This window comes from Dermacentor albipictus, chromosome 1, assembly GCF_038994185.2.
Source record: "Dermacentor albipictus isolate Rhodes 1998 colony chromosome 1, USDA_Dalb.pri_finalv2, whole genome shotgun sequence".
In the NCBI taxonomy this organism is placed as follows: Eukaryota; Metazoa; Arthropoda; class Arachnida; order Ixodida; family Ixodidae; genus Dermacentor; species Dermacentor albipictus.
In genome coordinates, this window is record NC_091821.1 from 329,064,227 (window position 1) to 329,087,915 (window position 23,689).

The following is a 23,689-nucleotide window of genomic DNA, read 5'->3' on the forward strand; positions in this document are numbered from 1 at the left end:
ATTGAAATAGCTTAAGAAAGTGGCAGAGGAATAGGATTTGGAGCAGGGATAAGAGATAGCACAAGACCAGCTTATGCAGCCGGAACAAAATTATATTCAGAAGGTGCGCCGACTTGACAGAGGCGTCGTCTATTCACTGTCAAGAAGGACAGTATTGATGGTGTTTGATCGGGGATTACACAGGTGTGCTTAGAGTATTATTGTGCTTTGAAAAGCATTATGTATACCTTTGGGCAGCTTTCACGTTTCTCGCTTTAAGTATCATTAAGCGCCGCGGACGACATGTGTTGGTTTATTGCTTGAGCCCTAACAAGTTTTGACTAAACTCTGCTTCTAAGAGTTATTCGTTTGAAAATATACGGTTTAACTCAGTATAGAAATGGAGGCAGAAAACGCAGCAGTGACCCTTGTCGCGCTTCCGTCGCAGTGTGTTTTGCAGCGGAATCGACGACAGCTACGCCGACGTCATAACTTCAAACGCCGGTGTTTTGTTGTGTAGTGGCGCTGATAAACAATGCTTTAAACATCCTTTGCGTTATCGGTTCCGGCTTCGCACTGGTGCACACATGACGGCAGCGCTGCGCTCAACACTGACAGCTACGGAAGTTCCGTTCACCAATCTCAGGCCGCCGGAAAGGCGTTTGTTTCGCAGGCATGCAGCCTCGTTCTATCTCTCCTCCCCCTGCAGACTGTCCATCTACTCGTCGAGACGAGAGGCGATGTTCGCCCGCGAAGCTCCAAAGCAGTTTCCAGGACCGCGCTGTGTTTGCGACTGTGTTGCGGAGAAATAACGCGCTTCTGTCTACTCATGTTCACGACCTCCGATAGCGTGCGGTTTGCTCTCAATATACAAATTGTGGTTTTTTCTCCCCTATATGACATCGTCATGCAAGAAATTATTGCATACTGCCTAAACAATGTCGGCCTTTTGTAAAAGAATGAATACGACGTCCTGGTATTCCCATTTCCTTCACTTTCGCTTCTTTTTGTTATGAGAACTGTCACATTTGTAAGTTAGGTAGTCCATATGTGTGTATGTTGCCCAAAGCGGGCTGTATTTAGCTATCTCGCCCTGTAAAACCGCTAACATGAGGGAGGGGGTAGCTCTTGGACGAGAGCTTTATTGATTGAAAACAATACAGTTGCCACTGGGCCGTCGAAGTTTGCTTTGCGCCCAACACGCATGCAGGATGACCTCGTTCTGCTCGGTCGAGCAGGAAACTTTGTTATCAGTTGCTGTTGCTGGTGGGTATCAAGCACATACGCACAATGGCGGTCTACATCAAACGCGCGTTGTGAAAAGCCCCATACTCTCCATATTTCCGCTGTTCTGCTGAAGTTACATTCCAAACGGTTCTCACCAGCTGTCATCTATAAGGGCAGAGTAACATGCGCTGCGCCGTACTATAGTACGTAGCGTCTCGTGAATCACGTTGACATAAATGGGTCTTTCAATACGCCGAAAAGAGCATTGCTACACCTACGGGGGTGTACGCACAAGGCATGCTGCCTCCTATACTATTTAATATTTGGCAGCGACACTAACGTCCTCACTATTCGTGAAAAGTTAAAGGGTATAACGTGGACGTATTACCTATGTTCGCGCAAGCCGCCGCTAACCTTACGATGTGACTTCTTGAGGCTGGGTAAACTTGAATCCTGTAAATTACACCGAGCTGATGAAAGCAAGCCATTCGACAAGGAGCTCATTGTACATTTCTTTCTTTTTCTCTGTGTCTCTCCCTTCTTCCTTTTTTTTTCCGGTGCTCACACCATCTTGTCTCCACGTGCCTCATCCCGCGGGCGGTCGAGAACAGTGGCTCCGTACTTCGTGGACTCCTTTGGACCCCGGAATTTGACAGCACGCGAGAACAGCAACGTGAGTTTCCGCTGCGAGGCGAGCGGCAACCCCGAACCCAAGGTCTCTTGGCGGCGGGAAGACGCACAGCCATTCCGCGTCGCCGACCAGAAAGGTACGCTACGGGCATTATGCTTTAATCACACGACTTGCGACCGTTCACCGAACAACAACAACAACAACAACAACAACAACAACAACAACAACAACAACAACAACAACAACAACAACACGTGTTGGTAATGGCTTCAACAAAGTTCTTAGATAAGGTCCGGCGCCAAGAACGTGTTTTTAACTTCTCTGTGAGACACTGCTATCAAAGAAACATATTAATCCAGCATGTGTTTTTGTGTTTGTGTATGCGTTATGTGCTCGCCGTATGTACTGCGTGTATTATTACATTTACCGTCACATCAACTTGAAGTACTATGTTCGACGTGCCGTCATGTAAACACCTCCCTAACATATATATATATATATATATATATATATATATATATATATATATATATATATATATATATATATATATCATGTGACGCGTGTATCACAATCCATTAGTAGGCTCTGTGAGATATCTTACGTGATGATATATTAATGTTATATGTGACATGTGTTTCCATAGAATTTAAAATTTTCATTAAGGAGCCTCCTTCTATCTAACTAATGTGGAAAGAGTAATGGTAACACGCAAATAGTCAACGTGCGATGAACTGTTGCAATGCATGAAAATCTTAAGAAAATGCTAAGGACTACCGTATAATTGACCTTTACAATATGACGTCACGTAGTTGCGCATGGTTAAAACAATGTTACCCAGGTTACTTGATTTATCAATGACAGAAAAAAAAGTTATAATGATGCACGATGTACAATGTAGACGTTGTGTACTTAGAGTAAAAAAAAGCAAACGGAATCAGAATACTATATCGAGCAAGCGGACACTCACTGCGTGATCCGGGATAATACAAATTGTAAATACACCTGATATGAACTACGTGCATACATTTTGCATTATTGCGTCTTCACGACTGCTTCTCTTGTAATCCACATAACATTGTTTTTCGTTATTGACAAGGGGCTTTCGTTTGCAGCGTGGTTCTTTCTAGACGCTCTACAGAGGCGCCTACAAGGTGACCTTGCGCTTACCGGTAGGCACCCGGACAGACAAGCTCCTTGGCCTTGGTGTATACAATACAAACGCCGAGATAAAAGCGGCAACTTTAATTTCACGGAGAAGACGACTTAGCCAGACGAGATCGGGCAGAGAGATCCTAGAGAGGGCGGGTATTCGACCACACCCCCAAAACTTGAACGAGGTGCTGGTAGATATTCCCAGTCCCGTCCGAAGCAGGATCTCAGTCACTCCTGTCCCGAGAAATATGCACATATACAGAAACAAAAAGAGAAGAGAAGAGACGGTGAAATGGCTGGCAAACTAGTCAGAAACAAGGGGGAAACAAACTAGTCAGAAACAATTTCTGTGTTGCAGTCTGATTTAACAAAACTAACTGACTGGTGTGACACATGGCAGATGGAAATTAACATAGCCAAAACTAAACACGTAAAATTTGCTTCGATAACTCGACCTACCTCTGAGCAATATACAATACGCGGTATTACTGTTGACTCAGTATCTTCAATCAAGTACTTGGGTGTCCTGTTTACCTCCAATTTAAGCTGGAATGCTCACATTGAACACATCACCTCAAAAGCATGCAAAAAACTTGGTTACCTGAAACGTCACTTACACCTTGCTAACACAGATACCAGACTTCGCGCATACAGTTCCCTTATCAGGCCTTCTTTAGAATATGCGTCAATAATTTGGCACCCCCATCACTCTAATCTCACGAACCTACTTGAATCAGTTCAAAATAAAGCTGCGCGGTTCATCTTAACTTCATACTCTCGCTATCAAAGTGTGAGCGCCTTAAAGAAATCACTTAATCTCCCTTTACTTGACATGCGCAGGAAATTATCACGGTTGACATTCTTCCATAGCCTTTACCACAGCAACATTGCATTCGCTCGAGCCCATATTCTTCCCGCTCCCCATATCTCTACCCGCACAGACCATGTTCATAAAGTAAAACCTATATTCGCCAGGACTAACGCTTATCAAAATTCGCCTCTAGTTTTATCCATTGCCGAATGGAACTCGCTACCTGCAACCATTGTCTCGATTACGGAATCATCATCATTTCATGCAGCACTGCTAACCTTTTTAGAGTGTGTCAACCTGTCAGATCCCACGTTTTCTTGAATATTTATATAAACAGTGTTTTCAAGTGCTTGGCATTGTGTAAAATTCATTCCGTTTCATCAGATATGTGTCTGTGTAGGCTGTTTACCTAGGTGTTTATCCTTAACCTCGTGTTCTGATGGGTACTGATTGTTTGCATCACATTTTATGTTCTTATGCGCGTTTGACGCTACTAAACATTGTATAAATTTCGTTACCCTTTTCTTTCTTTCTTTTTTTTTGTTTGCTTCTGCTAGATGTTTTTCATGGTTCCTAATGCCTTCATATATTTACATTGTACAGATTTCAATCATGCTTGAACTTTTTCGTCCCCCCTATGTAATGCCCTAACGGGCCCTTAGGGTACTCAAATAAATAAATAAATAAATAAATAAAAATACCGTTTATGTTGACACCTCTCAGTGCAACTGGAAGCGTGTGGAAGTCAATGTCATAGGCAAGGACAAGACTAGCCTAATCTCAAGCGCCTTCCTGATCACGTCCTCTATTGCCAAGGCAGAATGCTTCGCCATCACCTCGGCAATCAAGGACCGGGAACGGACGGGGGAGTCGTACAACATCATCAGACTCTCAGGAGGCATGCCCTTCTTTATGAACGGCCGTCTCCCTTTCAAGGTTAGCAACCCCCTAAGAAAGGAACTCAAGAATACATACAGACTGGTCTAGGGCCCGGCACACGCAGGCTTGGTGGGGAATGAGAGGGCTGACGCTTCAGCTCGAGAGCTCACGAACCGAGCAGAGCAACCATCACTCTCCCATTCACAACCCGCCACTTCACGGGAAAGCCGTCGTAAGGAGGAGGACAATGATTCGGCGCGTATGGCACCACGCGATATTCTTGCTCACCAGCGCGGCATGCGGCAAAGATACGCGGCCACCCCCATATCCTTGCAAGGGGAAGACGCAATAGATCTCCACTTCAAACAGGGGTCTACCCAAATTGATTAAAATTAAGCAAATTTTCCCGACCATGCATGGGCGTGCTTGTCCGTGGTGTAACGATTTGCCACCGTCGTTGTACCACATCTCATAGGGATGCCAAAATAGACCACCATGTTTAAATTCCTATTTATTAGGTATAATATAACTAAAACACTGGAGAAATGGGAGGCACAACTCGCGGACTCAGTTCCGAAGGTGCAGAAGGCTCTTCTGGGTCACGTTCGGCTGGCTGCAGAAGCCAGTAGAGCCCTGGACTTGGGGCGCCGCCCATAAAGCTCCTAGTCACCTATCCCCCTTTCCCCAATTCAATAAAGTTATTATATCTCTCTCCACACACTTTTGACTATGTTGGCAAAACGAGGACACCCGGACACGTAAAAGATCTTCGTAAGCGGATTTTCAGCAAGCCCGTAGGTATATGTATCGTGGGCATGGTGTCCGTACGGAAATCACAACGTCAACCCTAATCTTTTTTCTTGCTTCTGAAGTCAGCAAAAATATTTTGTTAGTACCTTTTCTCTTAAGCAGTTAAACAGTCACAGTTCTGGGGAAACAGGCTTACTACTTTTGTTTCTTTTGTTTGTGGAAAGAAGAAAGCATCAGAAAGAGAAACCACGTGTTTATATTGTACTTTTTAGTTTATGCATTTAGGTTGTATTTATGGTTGCCTAGTCCGTTCTTCTTACCACCACGACAAATCGTAACGCAGAAAAATCAGACAGAAGGAGAAAATAGAGAGAGACAGAGAGACGACAAACTAGTGTTGACTGTCATTCTCTTCTTTTATTCTGTCCGACCTTGTTTCTTTTGTGCTACGACTTGTCATGATGTCGAGCTTAAAAGACCAAACAGTCGCACTTCTCGCCACGTTTGGTGTTTGTCCTGGTGACTTCGGGTACGGCAGAAGGTAGCGTTAATTCTGAGCACAACATGCCTTAGCACTGTCAGTGCGACAGTCCTCGTTGCCGGATCGTCACCTATTGATAAAAAGAAAGAATTGACTTTTCGGGCAACACACAGTCAGCCTCAAATGCGCCTGTCCTTGCATTTGCCGCTGCGACGTTTTCGTATTCACTGCTGTAAAGCGGGAGTATAAGTAGATTTTTATTGTCTAGACGCCGAGTGCAATATGCCAACGTGAGTTCTCTTCGTGGTGAATTCTTTTTTTCTTTTTCCATGTGCTGAAAGAGAAAGTCTGTAAGCGTGTTTCTTCAAACATTGCATTTTTGTTAGCCTAAGAGACAAACTAACGTGGACTCACAGACCAAAGCTGCAGTTATAGCACGATCAGTGTACTAGGAGGGACGGACGGTTCATCGGACCAAAGTAGAAAGCGGCCTTGTAAATGGACCATGTCGCCTATTTCTTGCAGGTTGAAATATCAGAGAGATCATAACATAGGCTACAATGAGCACAAGCATGCTCCGAGGGAGTGCACGGGTCTTTACCTTTGTTTCATACTCGCATAGCCACTAAAAGAATTCGAGTTCGTTGCAGGCAGTTTTAGAGCTTCAATGTGCACCTAAAAACAAAACGCACGAACGAAAGAGGCAGCGCCCGTAAGGCGCATCGCAAATCGATTGCCCCTTGTATTAGTGCCAGCTATATTCCAGATTCCCACTACTTGACAGCTGGCATTTTCATAAAACTTTCCAGGATTCCTCTTGAACGTTCGGCCAAAAAGAAAGTTCTCGCGCGGTTCCTGTTTTATGTCAGGACACCACTGGACTTTTTGTTCCTTCTTTTTGTTCTCTCCTCATTCCTTTTTTTTATTCCTTTTTTTCTTCTAGGGTCCCCGCGAGATCAGGGCAGGCGTGCGAAGGGTAACAAGCGAGGCGGCAAGAGCGGAACTCACAGAAGCACGTATGCGTTAAGGGAGCGCGCCGTCCCAAGGAAAGATGCAACAAGCAAATATACACACGGATGACGCGACAGCAACTGCTAAGCGGTGAACTCAAAGCGTCGCAAATGGCACATGGCAAATGGATGAAAAAAGAGTCCGAATGTGCCAGTAGACAAGCGAGGCCTATGACGGTGTCGCCGTCGATGCGAAGAGACGGAAGACATAGTTCAGCCGAAAGCAAAATAGGAAGCTAGAAAAAAAAAAAGAAGTGACGTGAAAGACGAAGACATTTCAAGGGAAGTGGATGGCGAGATTCCGAGGGCGAGGTCCGACATAGAGTGAGGAACGCAGGCAGGGCGGAAGAGAAAAGCAGATAGAGGGATTGCAGGGCGAGGGAATGTACAGAAATAAGCGAAGAGCGCCAATTGGAAAAATAAAAGAACTATTTGGATACTAATATACGAAAATAACGTTTCAAATGAGACAGCAATGAAGAGAAGCGTGTCCGTCATCACGTCATTTTATTGGATTCGCCGCGCAAGACGTCCCACTCGGAACAGTTCGAGTGGAAACGTCCTCGTACGCTGATTCCTACATAGCTTTTGATTCGGCCTCTGTCCCCCCCTCTCCACTCGCGATTATTTTTTGCTTCCTAGTTTTTTCGACTTTCTACTTTGCTACTTCTGCTGGAGTTACGGCTATACTATTTTTTTTCTCTTTCTTTTACACTGTGTCTGGCTATAGCAGATACGAGTAGGTGATGTAGCCTTCCTAGTTTCTTCCTTTCTTTTTACGCACGTTTTCATCAACGTGCGTACTTTTGGTTCTGCACGCACATTCTTTTTGTACTTATTCGATTAGGCAAAAACCGAGAACTCTACACTTCGTTCTCCAGTTGGCTTTCTTTTTTTTCTTTTTTTCGCCCACACATTCCAAACTAGCTACGAAGTTCTCGAGCAGGTGCACATGGGGTTCGTTTCGGGAATTCGTTTCCAAATTGTATATCGCCCAATGGAGCTAGGTTGCGTTCCGTGCGCGTTCTTGAATTTGTTTGTGTTATGAAAAGGCAATAAAAATCTTGAGCGCTCAGTCGGAGTAGGGTTTCCGTTAGAGACGAGGGCTTCTAGCAACGAGGACTTAGGAAGGCGAAGCGTAATATCAGGAAACATAATTGACGCCATACTCCCGAAGCCAGCAGCCTCTTAGCTGAACTTCAAGAGCGCCGACTGTATATAAGGAGAAAATGCAGAAAATATGTACCATTTTTTATTTTTATCTTTACTAAGGTATTTCTCAGACTACGTTGATACGCGTTCTTTTGAGGAAAGCTTGAAATGACTACGCAAACATGATGGGCCTGCAAACAGCTCACTACGTGTTGCATCGCAAAGCGTTGTGCATGTGTCGCTGACTGCTTATTTTGGGGAAGGGGTTGCCAAATATTTTTCAGGAGTTATCATTAGCTTTACTTCGTGTGTTTCCAACCCTGTGAGCATTCATTTCAGTAACGTTGAACGAAGAAATCAAGTTTGTTGCTTTAACGCTAAGCAGTTAGTCATTACGACCGTTTTCCTTGCATTAGCTGCCTCGGGAATTCCTTTCTTTTCGGGTAGCGCAGACTATCTCGCACACCAGCTTTATAAAGATTCTGTTATACAGATTATATTTTTAAAGTCCGATAGCATTAACATTGAACACCACTCATATTGACAACAACTCCTGGCATGAGAGCTTCTTCGTATCGTAACAGGTATCAGTAACCGTTCATGGGTCTGGTTCCTTTAAGTAGACTTGTTACTGGTCCTTTAAGTAGACTGGTTCCTTTAAGTAAGCACGCAAGGACCTTACGTGCGCAAGCACGTATGGTCCTTGCATGTACGTGGTTCAGCTACGCACAGCGCCAATGCTTAGTGGTTGCAAACACTCTGGAACTTTTGTTCCCAGTTGTTGGTGCAGCCGGTGGTCATAACCATATAGCGTAGCCTCGATGAAAAGGTAAAGCAGAAGTCTGGGCACATATTTGGGCACCAGTTGAAGGGCCAAGTCAAAGCGCAGAAGTTGGAGCAAATTAAAGCGCGAACGTGCGGGAAATTTGGCAGTTATGAAGTCGATGTATGTTGCAGCTCAGATGGAGTGATTTTTTGCTAGAGAGATATCGAACGCAACTTCTCGCTACGGGACTTTATCTCGTTAGTCAGTGGGGCAGCTGCTGGAGCCGGCATTGATTTGGCGCCAAGGGTGAAGCTTCTTCAGGTTTTGAATGCACTCTCGTGCTTTTGCTTTCCGCTGCGCACGTTCACTAAAAAGAGTCACCCGCCTTTTGCAGACTGCTCACACGCAAAGGCGATAAGTGAGAGGTGGTTGCGTCATGTGCTTAGCTTGACAGCTCCGCTGTCGCAACACTTTTCGCATGGCCACTTTGAGAATTTCAACATGGTTATCCTTCGTTCGCGAACTCAATATTGAAGCTGTAACAATCACGGGCAGGAAACGAAGAAAAATTTAAGCCCAAACACCTGGCTTGAAAAAAGAGTTCAGATTAGTCTTTTATTTTCAATTCCTCTTGATGTTCGAGACAATGAACGTTTGTCAAAGTACTACCCGGTCGACGCGCGTAGCTACGAACGGAGGGCGTGACGAATGGGCCACCGGCGAACAAATCTTCATCAACGCTCGGACCGGCCGGTTCTGCCCGGCAATATACAGCCCCATAGAGAGAAGCCAGGCTAGCTGGATCTCGGCCCAGTGATGGCGCCCGTAGCGACGACTGAGCTAGCGGTCACCCCGAAGGAAGCCGGGACGTGTCCGGAATAAGAGACGTCGCCTCTGGCGAGCAGACCGCCGCCGTGGTCAAGGATGCTCCTCGCGCGCCCCGGTTAACACCCCCCGCCCGGGCTACCGCCTTTTATATCTCGCACCCTGTTCGGACGATAGGCCTTTAATGAAGAGTAATGGGGTCCGCTGATTGTGGGGCAGGCGCGATACGTTTTAGCGCTCGTTTGAGCACAAGTTATATTGCGCGCCGCCGACCGCTGACCGCTAGTTTTCGCTTCGCGGCACCCCCGGGAGCAAAAACGAGGCCTGCCATGTTTGCTTGGCACCCATTAGGTTGTACCACCCTGCAGTTTCGCGGAACAGCAAGGCAAGAACACGCAGCTCTCCTTACTTACTCGAGGCTTTTCTATTTTCTTTGTGCGTCACGGATTCCTTCTTTCTTTTCTTACCTTATTTCTTGTGGCTTTCTATGGGGGAGGTGGGGCGCACTGAGAGATTTGTAAAACGCAGTGGGCTACAAAGCGCGCTCTGCCGCCTCAAGTGCTCGTTCTCGCCGCACAACCGGCACTGAGTATCGACTTACACCTCTTTCGGGATATCAGATATTAAAAAAAAAGGCAGATGTTGCTTGAATTGACGCGTAGAATCTTGCATTACGCGTCAGACAATGTACCATGTTACCGACACAGAAGAAGGTTATACGGCGCATACCAAGGAAGGAAGAGGCAATACGTCTCAGAGGCAGATGATATCAGGTATCCTAATAGTTTCTTAGAGAAGAAATGATCTCGGTGACTTTACCGCAAGTTAGGTTACAAAAAGATGTTAAATCGAAGCGCTGACGCAGTTATTTCCTTAACGCCAAGCTATGCACTAAGATCACCGATACTAGATCGTCCTAAGACTTTATTTCGAGGCCGAAATAGAGAGGCGTTTTATTTTTTTTAATATTCCTCACCAAATGTTAACAGCTCATGCTGAGAGACAAGAAATGTATGTGTTGGCCCCTGCAGACTTGCTGCTCATATCTTGATGCACCTTTCTTTTCTTCTAACACTGTAGTGACAGTCTACAGAGGACAGGAGCTGTTGTTCAAGAGGGTCTCCCGTTCCCACATGGGCGCTTACCTGTGTCTCGCATCCAACGGAGTGCCACCATCCATAAGCCGACGCATATTCCTCGAAGTCACCTGTAAGTTTCCATGTCCTTCTTTCTGTAAGAGCAATGCATTGTTTAATAACAAATAGAAGTACATTCGGAAAGCAGCGACGCCGCGCGTACCATCACTACCCCTACTTTAATCTTGCACCAGACCTGCAACAAAACACTGTAAAAGCAATAACAACGTGTTGCGTATAGTAATCGTAGTTCCGTGTTTAGAGTTTTCCGGCCAGGAAAATACCGCGAGCACCTGTTATGCTTCTGAGACGCATGTAATTTCTTTCTCCCCTCATTCATTTTTATCTTTCTGCCTCCTCTTGCCTTTTACCCCAGTGTAGGGCAGCAAACCTCCCTGCCTTTGGCCTCTGATCTTGCTCTGTCTCTCTATAAGTGTGTGTGTCACCAGAGATGTAGCGGTTAGTGAGCATCAGTCATCATCATTTAACAGCATCTTGTACATTATTCAAGTGAATGAAATTTCTTGAATTTGGAGGCTTAATTAAGCTTTTGTTTCGTCTCACTGCTTTTTTATGAATTCAAGACACCGACTGTGACATGTCATTTGTGCTTGTCCCGGCAGAATCGCGGATCGCCCAACTCACGGAGCGTTCTCGGTTACTCTTACTAATGTCTCTATTTACGCATAAGGAATAAATGTTTATTAAACCTCAGCATTAGCTTCGCGGCTTTTATCCTGTATAATTAAACGAAGCTTTTAGATAAACGCGCATCCGGCTGCGTCTAACATGGGAAGATCCAAGTTGGAAACGTAGTAGAGTGAGTGCAGAAGGACTCCACAGTTGGACGAGTTGGGACGCCTCATATTAACCTAGAAGATTTGCACAAGAGCTGAAAGGCAATGGGAGACGCCATCTCGATATTATATCTTGCACTGCTCTGTATCTCTCGTGCTTTTAGGTTCCTAAAAAGTATTAGGGCAAGGCTGCTCTATAGTCAAATTTACATTTGCAGGATTGCAATAGTAGCAGCAATTGTAGCTTCGAAAGCAGAGACAAAAATTGAGTAGGAAGACTTGTGAGACTCGCTGTTCATAGGGTGAAGTATTTCGTTACAAAGGGCTCTGTGCTTTGACGCTATTTTTTCTCTGTGTTTGTCAGTCACACCTATGATCTGGGTGCCCAACCAAGTCGTGGGCGCACCCCTGGGCTCAAACGTCGTCCTGGAATGCCATACGGAAGCCCATCCACCTTCCGAGAACTTCTGGTTTCGTAGCTCTCATCGCCTAGACACCGCAGTCACTAACATCACGTTCGCCACCTCACACGACTCGCGGACCAAGCAAAAGAAGTCCAAAAGGCACGAGGCTTACATCACGCGGACAGGGTTGAAGGTATGTGACCATTGCTGGCTGTAATTTGTGGAGCGGCGTTCAAAAATAGCACAGTAGTTTTTACTTGATAAGAATACAAGCGAAAGGAGGAAAAAATTTAATTTGTAGTTTCTTATCAGTGCATGCTCTGTTCGCTTGTTTACTTATAGCATGGCAAGAAAACGTCGGCGAATCTCATTGTCTGATAAAGTGAACATGCATTAGATCAGGTACACATAGATGTCAGTTTTTTCTTTCTTTTTTTGTCAGTTTTTGCTTTCGTACATGTATAAAGTACGCCGCAGCACGTAATTTTAGTTCACGTATTTTGCCTTAAATAAGGTTCCTTTGATAAAACTAGCGGTATCCCTTATTCCCTGCAAAGTAGCATGTTCAGTCGGCCAACCACTTTGTCACTCGTTAAAAAGCTTTATTTCTCTCTCGCTCTCAATAGTCTGATATAAGCGTTCCTTCTGTGTTTGGCATATTTGCATTACGTAGGCCCAGCTCAGCACGTTTTTGCTGCATTGAACACTTCGTGTGAAAGCAGAGTAGTAACGAAAGGGCCTGGCTTATCTTTTAACTCATACAGGTACACCACGTTGCAGCGATACATTACCAGAGAAAACCTCATTCGTAAGTTAATTTTGCACAAATAAGTAAGATAGGGCAAGTTCCATGAAAAGCAAAATAGGAGAGTTCAGTTCGATGAGCACTTATTGTTAGTGGTCCTCTAGTTTCCTGCTTGTTCTGTAAGCGATGCCGCATCAGCTCGAGCTCACTCGCTAATTGATATCGTCGCCCTAAAGGGAAGTACATGTTATTATTACTCTCGTAGTGTCAAAGTAATACAAATAGAGGCTGCAAACACACTGTGACGTGCGCTGGTAGCTCTGGCATCGATACACGGAAATGACAAACCTGAATGTACAAAAACAACAGAGTACAGTCGCTAATTCGCCCTTGCAGGTAAGAGGGCTCCATAAATTTTGCAGAAGACCGGCTCTTTTTACCTTCAAAACTATTCTGTGACGTTGTTAACGAGGCATATACAAATACTCATATACTTTGTACATACCGCGCATGGGCATATGTAGGGGATATACAAACCACAACATGCGAGACCCTATTAAGAACACTGTTTTTGTTAGCCCAATGCACAAAATGTGTCGCGTAAGTGGGCCTTGGTGAAGCTGACCTAGAACAGTTTCCTAATTTTTGTCGTAGAGTTTTTTATGGAGCTCTTCTATTGCTTAGTCGAACAATGGACACATTGAATATGACATTCATGAACTTTTGCAACTGCAAGTGCTACAAGAGTGGAACATAATATTCAAAGCCGTAAACATTGGGCGCCGCGTTTCGTGTGGCTTTTAATTCCAGCTCATGGAACTGAGATTAGTATCTATGGAGAGCAAAAGTTACCAGTCAAACCGTTCCGTGTTGTGTCACGCACTGCATCTCAAGTACATCAAAAGAAGCAAATTAAGACTAGCTGTGTGTTTATTTGTTTCTCTACTGACATAGGTGGATCATTACGCAAAATATTAAGCTGTTGAGTGGCTGGCTATATTGAACGTCTTTGAAATTTGTTCTTCGAATATCTAAACATAACTTCGTTGCTTTTCTTAGGTATACATGAAGTTGTCGATAAAAAATCTGCGGAAAGAAGACTACGGCACTTACCACTGCATGGCACAAAACGCTCTCGATAAAACGGAAGGCAAGATACAGCTTCACGGTGAGTAACGGTGAATTTTGCAAAAATGTAACTAAAAGCTTGCTAGGCGCAGCCATTCCAAGCAACCCACAGCAAGATATATTTACCACAGTTATTTTTCATGCATTCGCTACAGGCACGTTCAGTTAAGAAGCGATGAGATAGAGTTAACTTGGCTCTGTAATGCAGCTTTTTGTAGTCGTAACATTGGTACCTAGCATTATCAGTTTTTTATGGTAGCGTCAGAAGCGTTCACCATCAATGCCCAAAGTGAATAGTTCAGAGCCAGATGTGTTGTCAGTGACAGCTAAATGAGGCTTCATACAAATAATTTCGCTATTATTTAATGAACTTTGCAACGTGTCACTTTTAAAATGATATATGATGGTTAGGAAATGTTTGTGCTCTTACCCGAGTGCCAGAAACTCATATTTGCATAAGATTACGCCCAGTGAAAACCTGCAGGAACCGAAAATTAACATAAAACATGCTCAAGTGGGAAGCCAACTCACATGATTAAGTCAAACACACTTGCTCATAAAATCAAGCCAAATTTATTACAGCGAAGCTCTTTACCTGACGGACCTGTGTGATTGAGCCATATGCGTGGTCTCAGTATCTGGGCTGGCTAACGTCCGTAAAGTGAACAAAAAAGATGGCTGCACTACGTGGTCTTGTAGCGGGGTTATCTGGGCTGGGTAACATCCGTAAAGGGAACAAAAAATATGGCGGCACTGCATGGTCTTGTAGCTGGGGCATCAGGCTGGATAATGTCCGGAAAGTGAACAAAAAGAATTTCGGCCGAATCATCCACATGGTGGCGGATTAGCCAGCGCAGCTGTCCATCGTAGACCGAGCGACTATGGCCAAACTTTGCGTCCAGCAACGTTCTCTTGAATTTGCAATTCGTCCCACTCCGAACTCTTCGCCGCCCGGTATTTGTAAAAGACAATAAAAGAATGTGAGGGCAAGCCTACGCCTACTTAAAGCAATAATGGGCGTAAAACCAATAAAAATAAATGAAAAGGCGTATAAAATTACCCAAATCGCTAATTTATTAGAAGAAACGCCAATGGAAAAAAAATAAAGGTTGGGCATGGTAACGCTTGGTATCCTGAGGGTATGGTCAGCGAGCCCAAAAAGCACTCGCGTAGAATGTTTATTTAAAAATAATATTTGATGAGCGATATAAAGTATGAATGGCGGATGACAGGAGCTGTAAGTGCACGATCCAAGTGAAAGAACGTCCTGGTAAAGAATGACAGGAGCAGGTTAAGTTGACATGAAGAGCCAAGCCGGGTTCGGGGGACAGGTACGTGAAATGAACTGAAAGCAATTACGGAGGCAAAATGATGACTCCATAATTCGCCCCGGCGAAACTCGAAGGGGGTGGCAACTCCCGCTTCTGCCGCTTGGACGCATACTCGAACGACCTAGCTTGATGCTTACGAGCGGCCTCCAACGCGCAACGTTCATCGGTAGCTTGCGCTCGACGTCGACGATTAGACTCTCGCACCTGCTCTCGCTGACGTTTTTCAGAGGCCAAGCCAGTGGCCGCATACTCCGCTTTCGCACCAGCACGTTGTCTCTGGTTATAGTCGCGTCTCTGCTGTCGACGCCTCTGCTCGTACTCGGCTCGTTCTTTGGCCGTGCGACAATGCACGGTCTTCCCGCTTTTCCCATTTTTGTTGGAGTTGTAACTGTTGCAATGATCTACCTCTGGAATGCACAATCTGGTTCTTACCGCGGCGTCTACCACGGCGCACATCCCCGTGTTTTCCCGCCACAACTGCCGCGGCGTCGTATGAGGGCAGACGACAGCAGACGCAGCCGGCAGCAACGGCGGCCGGTGCCAGTGCACTCCCCCGTTGTGCAGGTGCGGCGCGCGGTGAAGTCCCACGTCCTTTCTTTCTTCTGCGCCATACTATAGTTGGCTATCTTTTTTGTTCACTTTACGGGCGTTAGCCTCCCAGAGAACCCGCCCCCCCGCTATGAGACTACACATACGGCTCATTCATACAGGTCCGTGTTTAGCTTACACACATACGAGGCAGCCAGGCAGCTGCAGTAATTAAAGACCCCGTAGGAACGTCACTGAGCCGTCAGTCAACAAACACAGATCCCTCTTCTGAATTGCCTTTTCTAGGTCATTTCCACGACAGTCGCAGTAGGCGCTTCCCCACATGACATGGTGCGCATTGAAATCCCCGATAAATATTACATCTTTTGCGCATTTCTGAAAGAAGCCTGTCTATGTGGAAAGTGAAATATTTGTAGAGGGTTGTAGATAAATAACGACCATAGCGATACTTACTCGGTTACACCGAACTTCAAATGCTACGAAGTCTAGGACGTCTCATGCTTCTGCACTTAATAAGGCTCGGCAGGTCTCTTCGAACACAGATCGTCGCTCTGCTTAGCCCTGATGATTGAGAAGACGTATAAAGAACGTAGTTAGCTAGTCAAAAACGTTGTCTACACCGGCCTGTGTAATACATAATACTGGAACGGAGAATTGAGCCACAGTTCTCTAAGGCCCGCAGACTTTGAGCGACGACTATTGACGGTCCACTGGAATATGGCGACATTTTCATAGCAATTATTCATGCGCCGCCTGCGCAGGGGCTGATGTAGTGCTTCGCGATATCACTTGTTCCATCGGCAATACGGCCTTGACCTGCGGGAGGTCATTGGCCTGTGGAATCACGGCAGGTATGGCTTTTAAAGCACAGGACAACATTGGTATGACTAGTTCAGCAATAGACGCAGAGGAGTTACACTTACTGGTTGCGGCGTGCTCGTATTCTGTCGCATGTTAGCCATGTCGTTGCTCTTCTGACGAGATCCCTCCTGAACTTCTTGTCGAGCTTGATGTTGGCTTGGTGATATCCCCAAACTTTGTCCTCGGTGTTGTGGTCCCCTTGCGACTTTTGCATATTGCATAGAAGTTCCCTGGTGCTTAGGCGCTTGCGGTCGAGGTGGTTGCGCTGGGTTCATCGTATTCATGTTTGGTTCCGGTGCACCACGCTGTTGTGTGCGACCATAGATAATGTCGTGTTGGTATTGAAGAGAGGCTGCTTTGTTCTGAGGGCATCCAGAAAATGATGCAGTGTGGGGCCCGTTGCAATTCGCGCACTTAGGTTGCTTTGCAGACTTGCAGTCTTTGTGGTAATGGTCTTCTGCAAATATCTTGCAGCGCCTTGTTCCTCGGTAGTTTTTCGCTAACTGACCAAATCTCTGGCAGTTGTAGCAGCGCCTGGCTGACTCCAGATATTCCCCGACTGGATGGGTAGAGAAGCCAAGATACAGTTCCTCTGGGTTTGGTCGGTCAGAGATAAATTGCAAAATTACAGTTCTCACAGGGCACGATTCCACAGTGCCCTCTTCCTGACGTATGTAACGGGTCTGGTGTCTAGCTGAGGTCACTCTTGCCTCTCTCCTGCCTCACTCCTGCCTCACTCCTGTACTCTAGAGGTACGTACGCTTCTGATTTAACCAACATTTCGTATGTATGACTCCGGAATAAATGGCTTCACTAGTAAGCTAGCCACCTGTACACATGGCAGCAAACTCTTGGCTGAGGCGAGTGAACTCACACTGACTGAGAAACTTCCGTCTTTGTTCACTCGGAAAGAACCTACGTTCTCTTTTGCTAGCGCAACGATTTCTGAGGCAAAAATATTTGGGTTCACTTTCCAAAACCTTTTCATTTCTTTAATTGGTCGGAATACCACAGTAATTCCGTCGAAACTTCTTTTTTTAGGTGCCACAAGTGTGAAAAAATCTGCCTCCTCATCTTCTTTCCTTACCTCCTTCCCTCCCTCTCCTTTCTTTCTTTTCATCCCTTAAACCCCTTTGCCCGTGTAGAATAGCAAACCGGACGTGCGCCTGGTTGACTTCCCTGCCTTTCTTTCCTTCTTTTCCTCCTTTTGTGCTTCTATGCTTCTCATGCAAAAGCCAGACATCTCTTCTTCACGCATACTTAGTGAAAAAGATCTTTGCTATTTTCTGATGTTTCACTTCTGCGTTAAGAATATTCGCCTCTCTTCATTATTCCTAGAATTCCTTTCAGGGTGCTCCTGAAACAGCAAGCTCTCTTAATCCAAATGGCTAAAATGGAGCAGAGGGCAGTTAAATCGGCGCAATGACAAGTTGCAAATGTGATTACCAATTTGAACAAGTTACTAAGCGCTGAACCTACGTCAGCTGCGTGCTGCTTTCTATCGCATTACTTACTGAGAATATTCCCACCAAGGTCAGTGCCTTCGTCGTTAAAAAACATTAGGCTGACAGACAGAGATAAAAAGAAGAGGACGTGAAGGGCGCAGAAGAGGAACTCCAGCAGGAAGAGGACAGGACGGTCGCGCGCACCGTCTCAGGCGTAAATAATACGGTCTCGTTTACAACGCCGGGTGATCCTCCCCGTCAGTGAAGAGCAGCTCCAAGCGGCGCCGTGCCCTCGTAAATAATCACATCAGCAGTAAAGCCCCGCAGGATCGTAAAGTACGCTCGCGATATTAGCGCTCGCTCCGTCGCCAGAGGCCGCTGCACTCTCCCTGCACCGTGCGGTGTGATTATGGAAGAGCGTCTCTGCGCCCCGTTTCTCCCTCCACCACCCTTTCTCTCACCTCTCTCTCTACCTTCCACGGCGCTTTCCCAATTTTCCCTTTTCACTCCGGGCCAACTCCCCTTTTCCGGGCTAACTCGCGCCTTCCCCCGTCTTTCCAATGCCACTACTACTGCAGGGGTTGTGAACTCCCCGCCCGATGGTTTCCTAAAGCGTTCATATGCGCCCAGCTGATGGCCGCGGGCAACGCTGCCTGCTCGCCTGCGAACTTGACGCGGCCGCTGCTGCCGTGTCTTTTTTTAGCGCTTTCGTTTCTTCTTGCTCGTTCGCTTGCTTTAATCTTGTTTGGCTACGAAAATAGCGGAGAGAGTGGTGGGGGAAGGGTTCGGACGGAGTGGGCGGCCCGGCTCCCCAATAACGACGCCTCGCGCAGTGGTACCGCGGTGCTTGACGCCTGATGAGCGTTTAGGCCGCGCCCTCGAAGAAGAAGTGCTTTCCGAGGGGATGAGCTCCTATGCTTCACCTCCCCTCCCCCGTGCCTTCCTCCCGCGTCCCGGAGTATTAGCTGGTTTTTCGGGCGCAAGGTGCTGCTTCGCGCGTTTCTGTAACCGTGCTCTTGCCCAACTAATCAGCTGCCTCCTCGGTACTCTTTCACTCGCTTCGCCGCCCTTGCAACCTTACTCGTCATATGAACCAAATTCGGGCCACTTTGCCCCTTAATATTCAGCCGGGGCCAGGAACTTATTGAAGTGGAAAGCAAGTGATTCGAGATTGATACGCCCTAGACTGCGCGAAGACCTGAAGTCCCTAGGTGCAAGGAAAGGTCGGAAAATTAACTATCCGTAGGTGCAAGACATAGATCACTTCGGAAATTTGGAAGGTCTGGTAAAGCAGCTGCACTTACTCCTGTGGAGAAAACAAAGAGGATGACATTTTTTTCTGCCCTTTTTACCTTTACACTGTGTGCGCTAGTCAAATGTCATAATCGATTGCGTCAAATGAATATAAATTCCTGCTGTAGATAAAAGAAGATTCAAAGCATAGAAAACCTTGAAAATCGTTTCACCACATTTTTTGTTGAAGGAGTGCTAAGGGGAAAGATCTGGGATTTTGTGAAGTTTCTAAAGACCCCGAAGCTGTAGATTACTGTCACCAAGGCGGGTACATTAGGGAGAGAAATCGCGTTGTCGGTTTCCGTGATATGGTTGTAAGTAACGAAGAATCTAGCCCTTAGGTTTCCCTTGTTCTCGTTAATCCACATACCATTTGCGAAGGCTTGTCGTGCAGCAATGTAAGCAGCAATATCGCTTAATCGCAAAGACAGAAAATTATTTATTTATTTATTTATTTATTTATTTATTTCTTCAAATATCTCTTGCTGAGACATTAAATGAGGGAGGGGGGGTTAATGGCAAACAAAGATGCTACAAACTGCAATGGGGATTTTTTCGTTGAGCCGCTTGAATGCAAGTGGGTTGATGATATTAGCAACGTCGGTGAGCAGGCCACTCCGGCCATGTGTTGTGCGCCGAAAAAAATATTTCTGAAAAGTCACGGCATGGGCTTGTGGGGCATGTACTGCGTTAGAGTGACTGGTGCGGGCAATGCAATGTGCTCTTTTTATGTACGGGTTGTCAAAAGGCAAAGGATGTAAAAAAAAAATTTATGAATAAAAGTTAAGACGTGCTATTCTACGGCGTGAGGCTAGAGCGGGTAAGCTTACTTGGGCTTCTAGTGCTGCGGTGCTTGAATTGTACGAATAATTATAGACAGGATAAATCGTGTCGCGCGGTTCTGAACCGACGCAAGGGCATTAATAAGGTTATTGTGGTGGGGGTCAAAATTAACATTGGCATACTCCAGCTTCGGCCGCACAAAAGTTTGGAAAGCAAGTTGTTTGATAGTCGGTCGAGCGAGGAATAGGTTACGGCATAGAAAACCTAGAGTACGATTAGCAGAATTTATCATGTGGTTAACATGACAAGTCCAAGTTAAGTCACGCGAGATATACACACCAAGATCAGTTGTTGCCGTCTGCATATTATTGATGCTATAATTAGGCATATCGTAATTACGATGACGGTGAATAGACATTAACATAGTTTTAGATACATTTAATGACATGAGCCAAATGTTACGCCAGTTTTGTATGCGTGATGTGTCACTTTGTATGGCCGAATGGTCGGTGGGGTTAGTAATTGCTCGGTAAACCATACAATCGTCTGCAAGGAGTCGGATATGAGAAGAATTATTACAAGGTGGGTCATTGATGTATATTAAGAGTAGGAGGGGAGCAAGTATGGTACCTTGAGGTACGCCTGAAAGCATGGGTGTTAAGTATGACGAGTGTGAGTTAGTGTATATGAACTGCAGACGGTTAGTTAGAAACCCTCGAATCCAGCTTAGAACACACGGATGAATGTTACGACGGGCTAACTTTATTAAGAGAGGACCATTGGGGATCTTATCGAATGGTTTTCGAAATTTAAAAATGATGTGTCAGCCGGAATGTTACGATGTAGGTTGAAATCTAAGCCGTGCAAGAAAAGAGCAAGTTGTGTGTCACAGGAATAATTTTTACGGAAAGCGTGTTGACTTGGGTGAAAAGAATTGACGGTTGTTAGGAAGTTAGCAATATGTGAGTATAAAATGTGTTCCGTTATTTGACAAGATACGCTTGTTATGGAAATAGGGTGGTAGTTACTCGGTGATGATCGGCTTCCTTTCTTGAAGACTGGGATGACCTTGCCCACCTGCCAGTTAGCACTGTTAAGCGATTCCTGGAATATGAGTTATCAAAACAGGATACACACATGTTTAGTATCTTTTAGCACTTCGGCGTTGATACCGTCTACTGCCGTGGATGACGAGTTCTTCAATGATTCAATTACTCCGACAATGCTGATGGGATCGAATGTGATATTTTGCATCAACGGATACGCGAAGTATGGTGGATCGGGTAAGCCGTCAGGTAATTTATTAGTGGAAACCGAAATAAATGATGTTTTAAGAACATCTGCTGCCTCAGTCTCAGGGATCGGTATTCCCGAACTCTTGCAGAAAGAGAGGGGGGGGGGGGGTATTTTATTTGAAGAAAGGCATAGGCCACCCTTACTTGAGGAAAGGGAAGAAAGATAGGGTTCTATATTGTAAAGGCAGCAAGCGAATTCCACACTACACAGCATACAGTACCCAACTAGATAGGAAGAGGCATCTCGTTTGAGATGGGCGTCTAGCAAGGAGGCGCAATGTTTCCTTTATTGCTCACTGTTGTCGCCTGTCTCACTCACTCACACGTGCATGAACGCACGCACGTACACGCACTGGAAGAGAGAGAGAGAAACAGCTCACTGCAAAAAGAGCATCGTGTTTGGAAAGTTATCGTAATATTCCTTTGTTCGTTCTAAATTATTCAAAGTGCCCTTTACGCTGCAAAATATAATGAACAAGGCTACTTATCATGTTGGGATAGAAGTGTATTGAAGCTTCGAAAGCAATTATGGAAAGCGCCGAATGGCATCTGCAGCAACGCTGACTTATCCGCAAAATTACCTGCACGTGTTGCTCATGAGAAATAAGCGACAATGAAAAAAGAAAGAATGAAAAGAAAACAACATTCTGAGTATAAAAGACCAACGCATGAAGGGAAGCGTATGAAAATTACAAGCGAAACACATAATGAGCGGAAGCAACCCTGAGGACGGGAGAAAAAGGTCGTAATAGATGATCTTATAATGATATTTCGAATGTAAAGCACATCTTCTAACGCCAGTATACACAAATCTTTTCATGATGCTCTAATCACACAGTCGGACTTGTAAGTCGGTGATGAGGACAGAACCTAAATATTGCAGTTGACTTCTCGAGAGGCAGTTCTTTGGGTTATGGATGAAAGAACTCATTACTGACACGAACAACACCTTTCGGGGCTCCCAGAGATGAAAGAACTCGACGAAAATAAGCGGAAAGTATCTTTATGTATTTACCGCGCCGGTAATTTCTCGCGAGGGATGTATTAACTTGTTTTTTTTTTCTGCTTTAACACTTACCTCGATGACGATAATGATTAAGCTCCCCGGCGTATATACAGCAGCCCGTATACGTTCAATTCTGCCACTCTACCAGAATTGAATGCTAATGACTTCTTAGCCTCGCCTTAAAATTAAAACATCCTTGCCCTTCTGGTAGGGAGTCCTTTGACCGTTCACCTTCTTGCTTCCCAGCCCCCTATCCTCCTCTTGCCTTAGCTGCTGGTTGTAGTACGAGCCAGGAACGGTCTTCATGCACATTAGTCAGGCTTCTTCTCTTGCACTCACTTCAATGCACACACATTTCTTATTTTTGATGCTCGCGGTATGTTTTATTCCATTTCGTTCTTTCAGTAATTTGTACGTCCAGTGTATTAGTGCTTTGAGCGTCCTTTCAATGTTGCGGTGCTGTCTCTCGTTACTTTTTTTATAGTGATGGGCGATGGAGACTTCCATGCTACCGGGCGTACTTAAAGCTTTACTTTCCTTTTGTATTCTCTGCTGCCTCTCTCTATTGTTTCATACAATGGACTCCGTGCGTAAACAGAAACAGCAAATGACGCGCCCTGAGTGAGGTTACTCATGTTGCACAAATCTAGGATCCCGAATTTTTCCCTCTATAGTACTTTGCATTTTTATATTTTTTATCGCTGGTTCTGGCATTACCACAAGTGTAACTGCATTTTCGTGGATATATTTGCCCCAGTAGGGAATAAACAAAGATACACCTGCATAGATTCATTCTTCCTCGAGGAATTCACTCTGTAGTTTTCCTTAAAGTGAATTCTTCATATTATTTATACTTTAATTGTGTGCACGTGCATGAGATGGGGTGAGGGGTTCAGGAGACCCTCCTGAAATAAAACTTAATACCATTTCTCACTGTTCTTTCCTTCTTCTTACTCCTCCTTCATGTCGCAGAAATCGAGGCAGCGATGGGGAAAACGGAGCCATCGACCGAGATTTCGACGTCTACGTCTTCGTCAGGAAAAAGTCAAGGTAATTCGCTGCCAAACTGAGCTAACGCTGGCAACTTCGGAGCAGTAGGAGACAGCAAATTTAGAACCCACAAAGAAAGCCGCATGATATCGATGTTTTCTATAGGCTTGGCCACAACACTTCTATAGAGTAGGAAAGGCTCTTGGTTTCTTTCGTCCTTTTAACGTGGAGCGTTCTCTGGCTCATTCCAGGCGCACTGC

The 23,689-nt window shown here is 45.4% G+C and overlaps 1 protein-coding gene across 3 annotated transcripts in view; it reads left to right on the forward strand.

Annotated features, from left to right (window-relative positions):
• The window catches only part of LOC135909309 (titin-like), a 204,235-nt gene that overhangs the window by 142,081 nt on the left and 38,465 nt on the right, over positions 1 to 23,689 (forward strand). For all 3 annotated transcript variants that reach the window (XM_065441257.1, XM_070531661.1, XM_065441248.1), the window contains 5 exons: positions 1,818 to 1,973; positions 10,747 to 10,875; positions 11,964 to 12,196; positions 13,808 to 13,916; positions 23,412 to 23,489. In XM_065441257.1, coding sequence (XP_065297329.1) covers positions 1,818 to 1,973; positions 10,747 to 10,875; positions 11,964 to 12,196; positions 13,808 to 13,916; positions 23,412 to 23,489 — 705 coding nt within the window. The remainder of the gene's footprint in view (positions 1 to 1,817; positions 1,974 to 10,746; positions 10,876 to 11,963; positions 12,197 to 13,807; positions 13,917 to 23,411; positions 23,490 to 23,689) is intronic.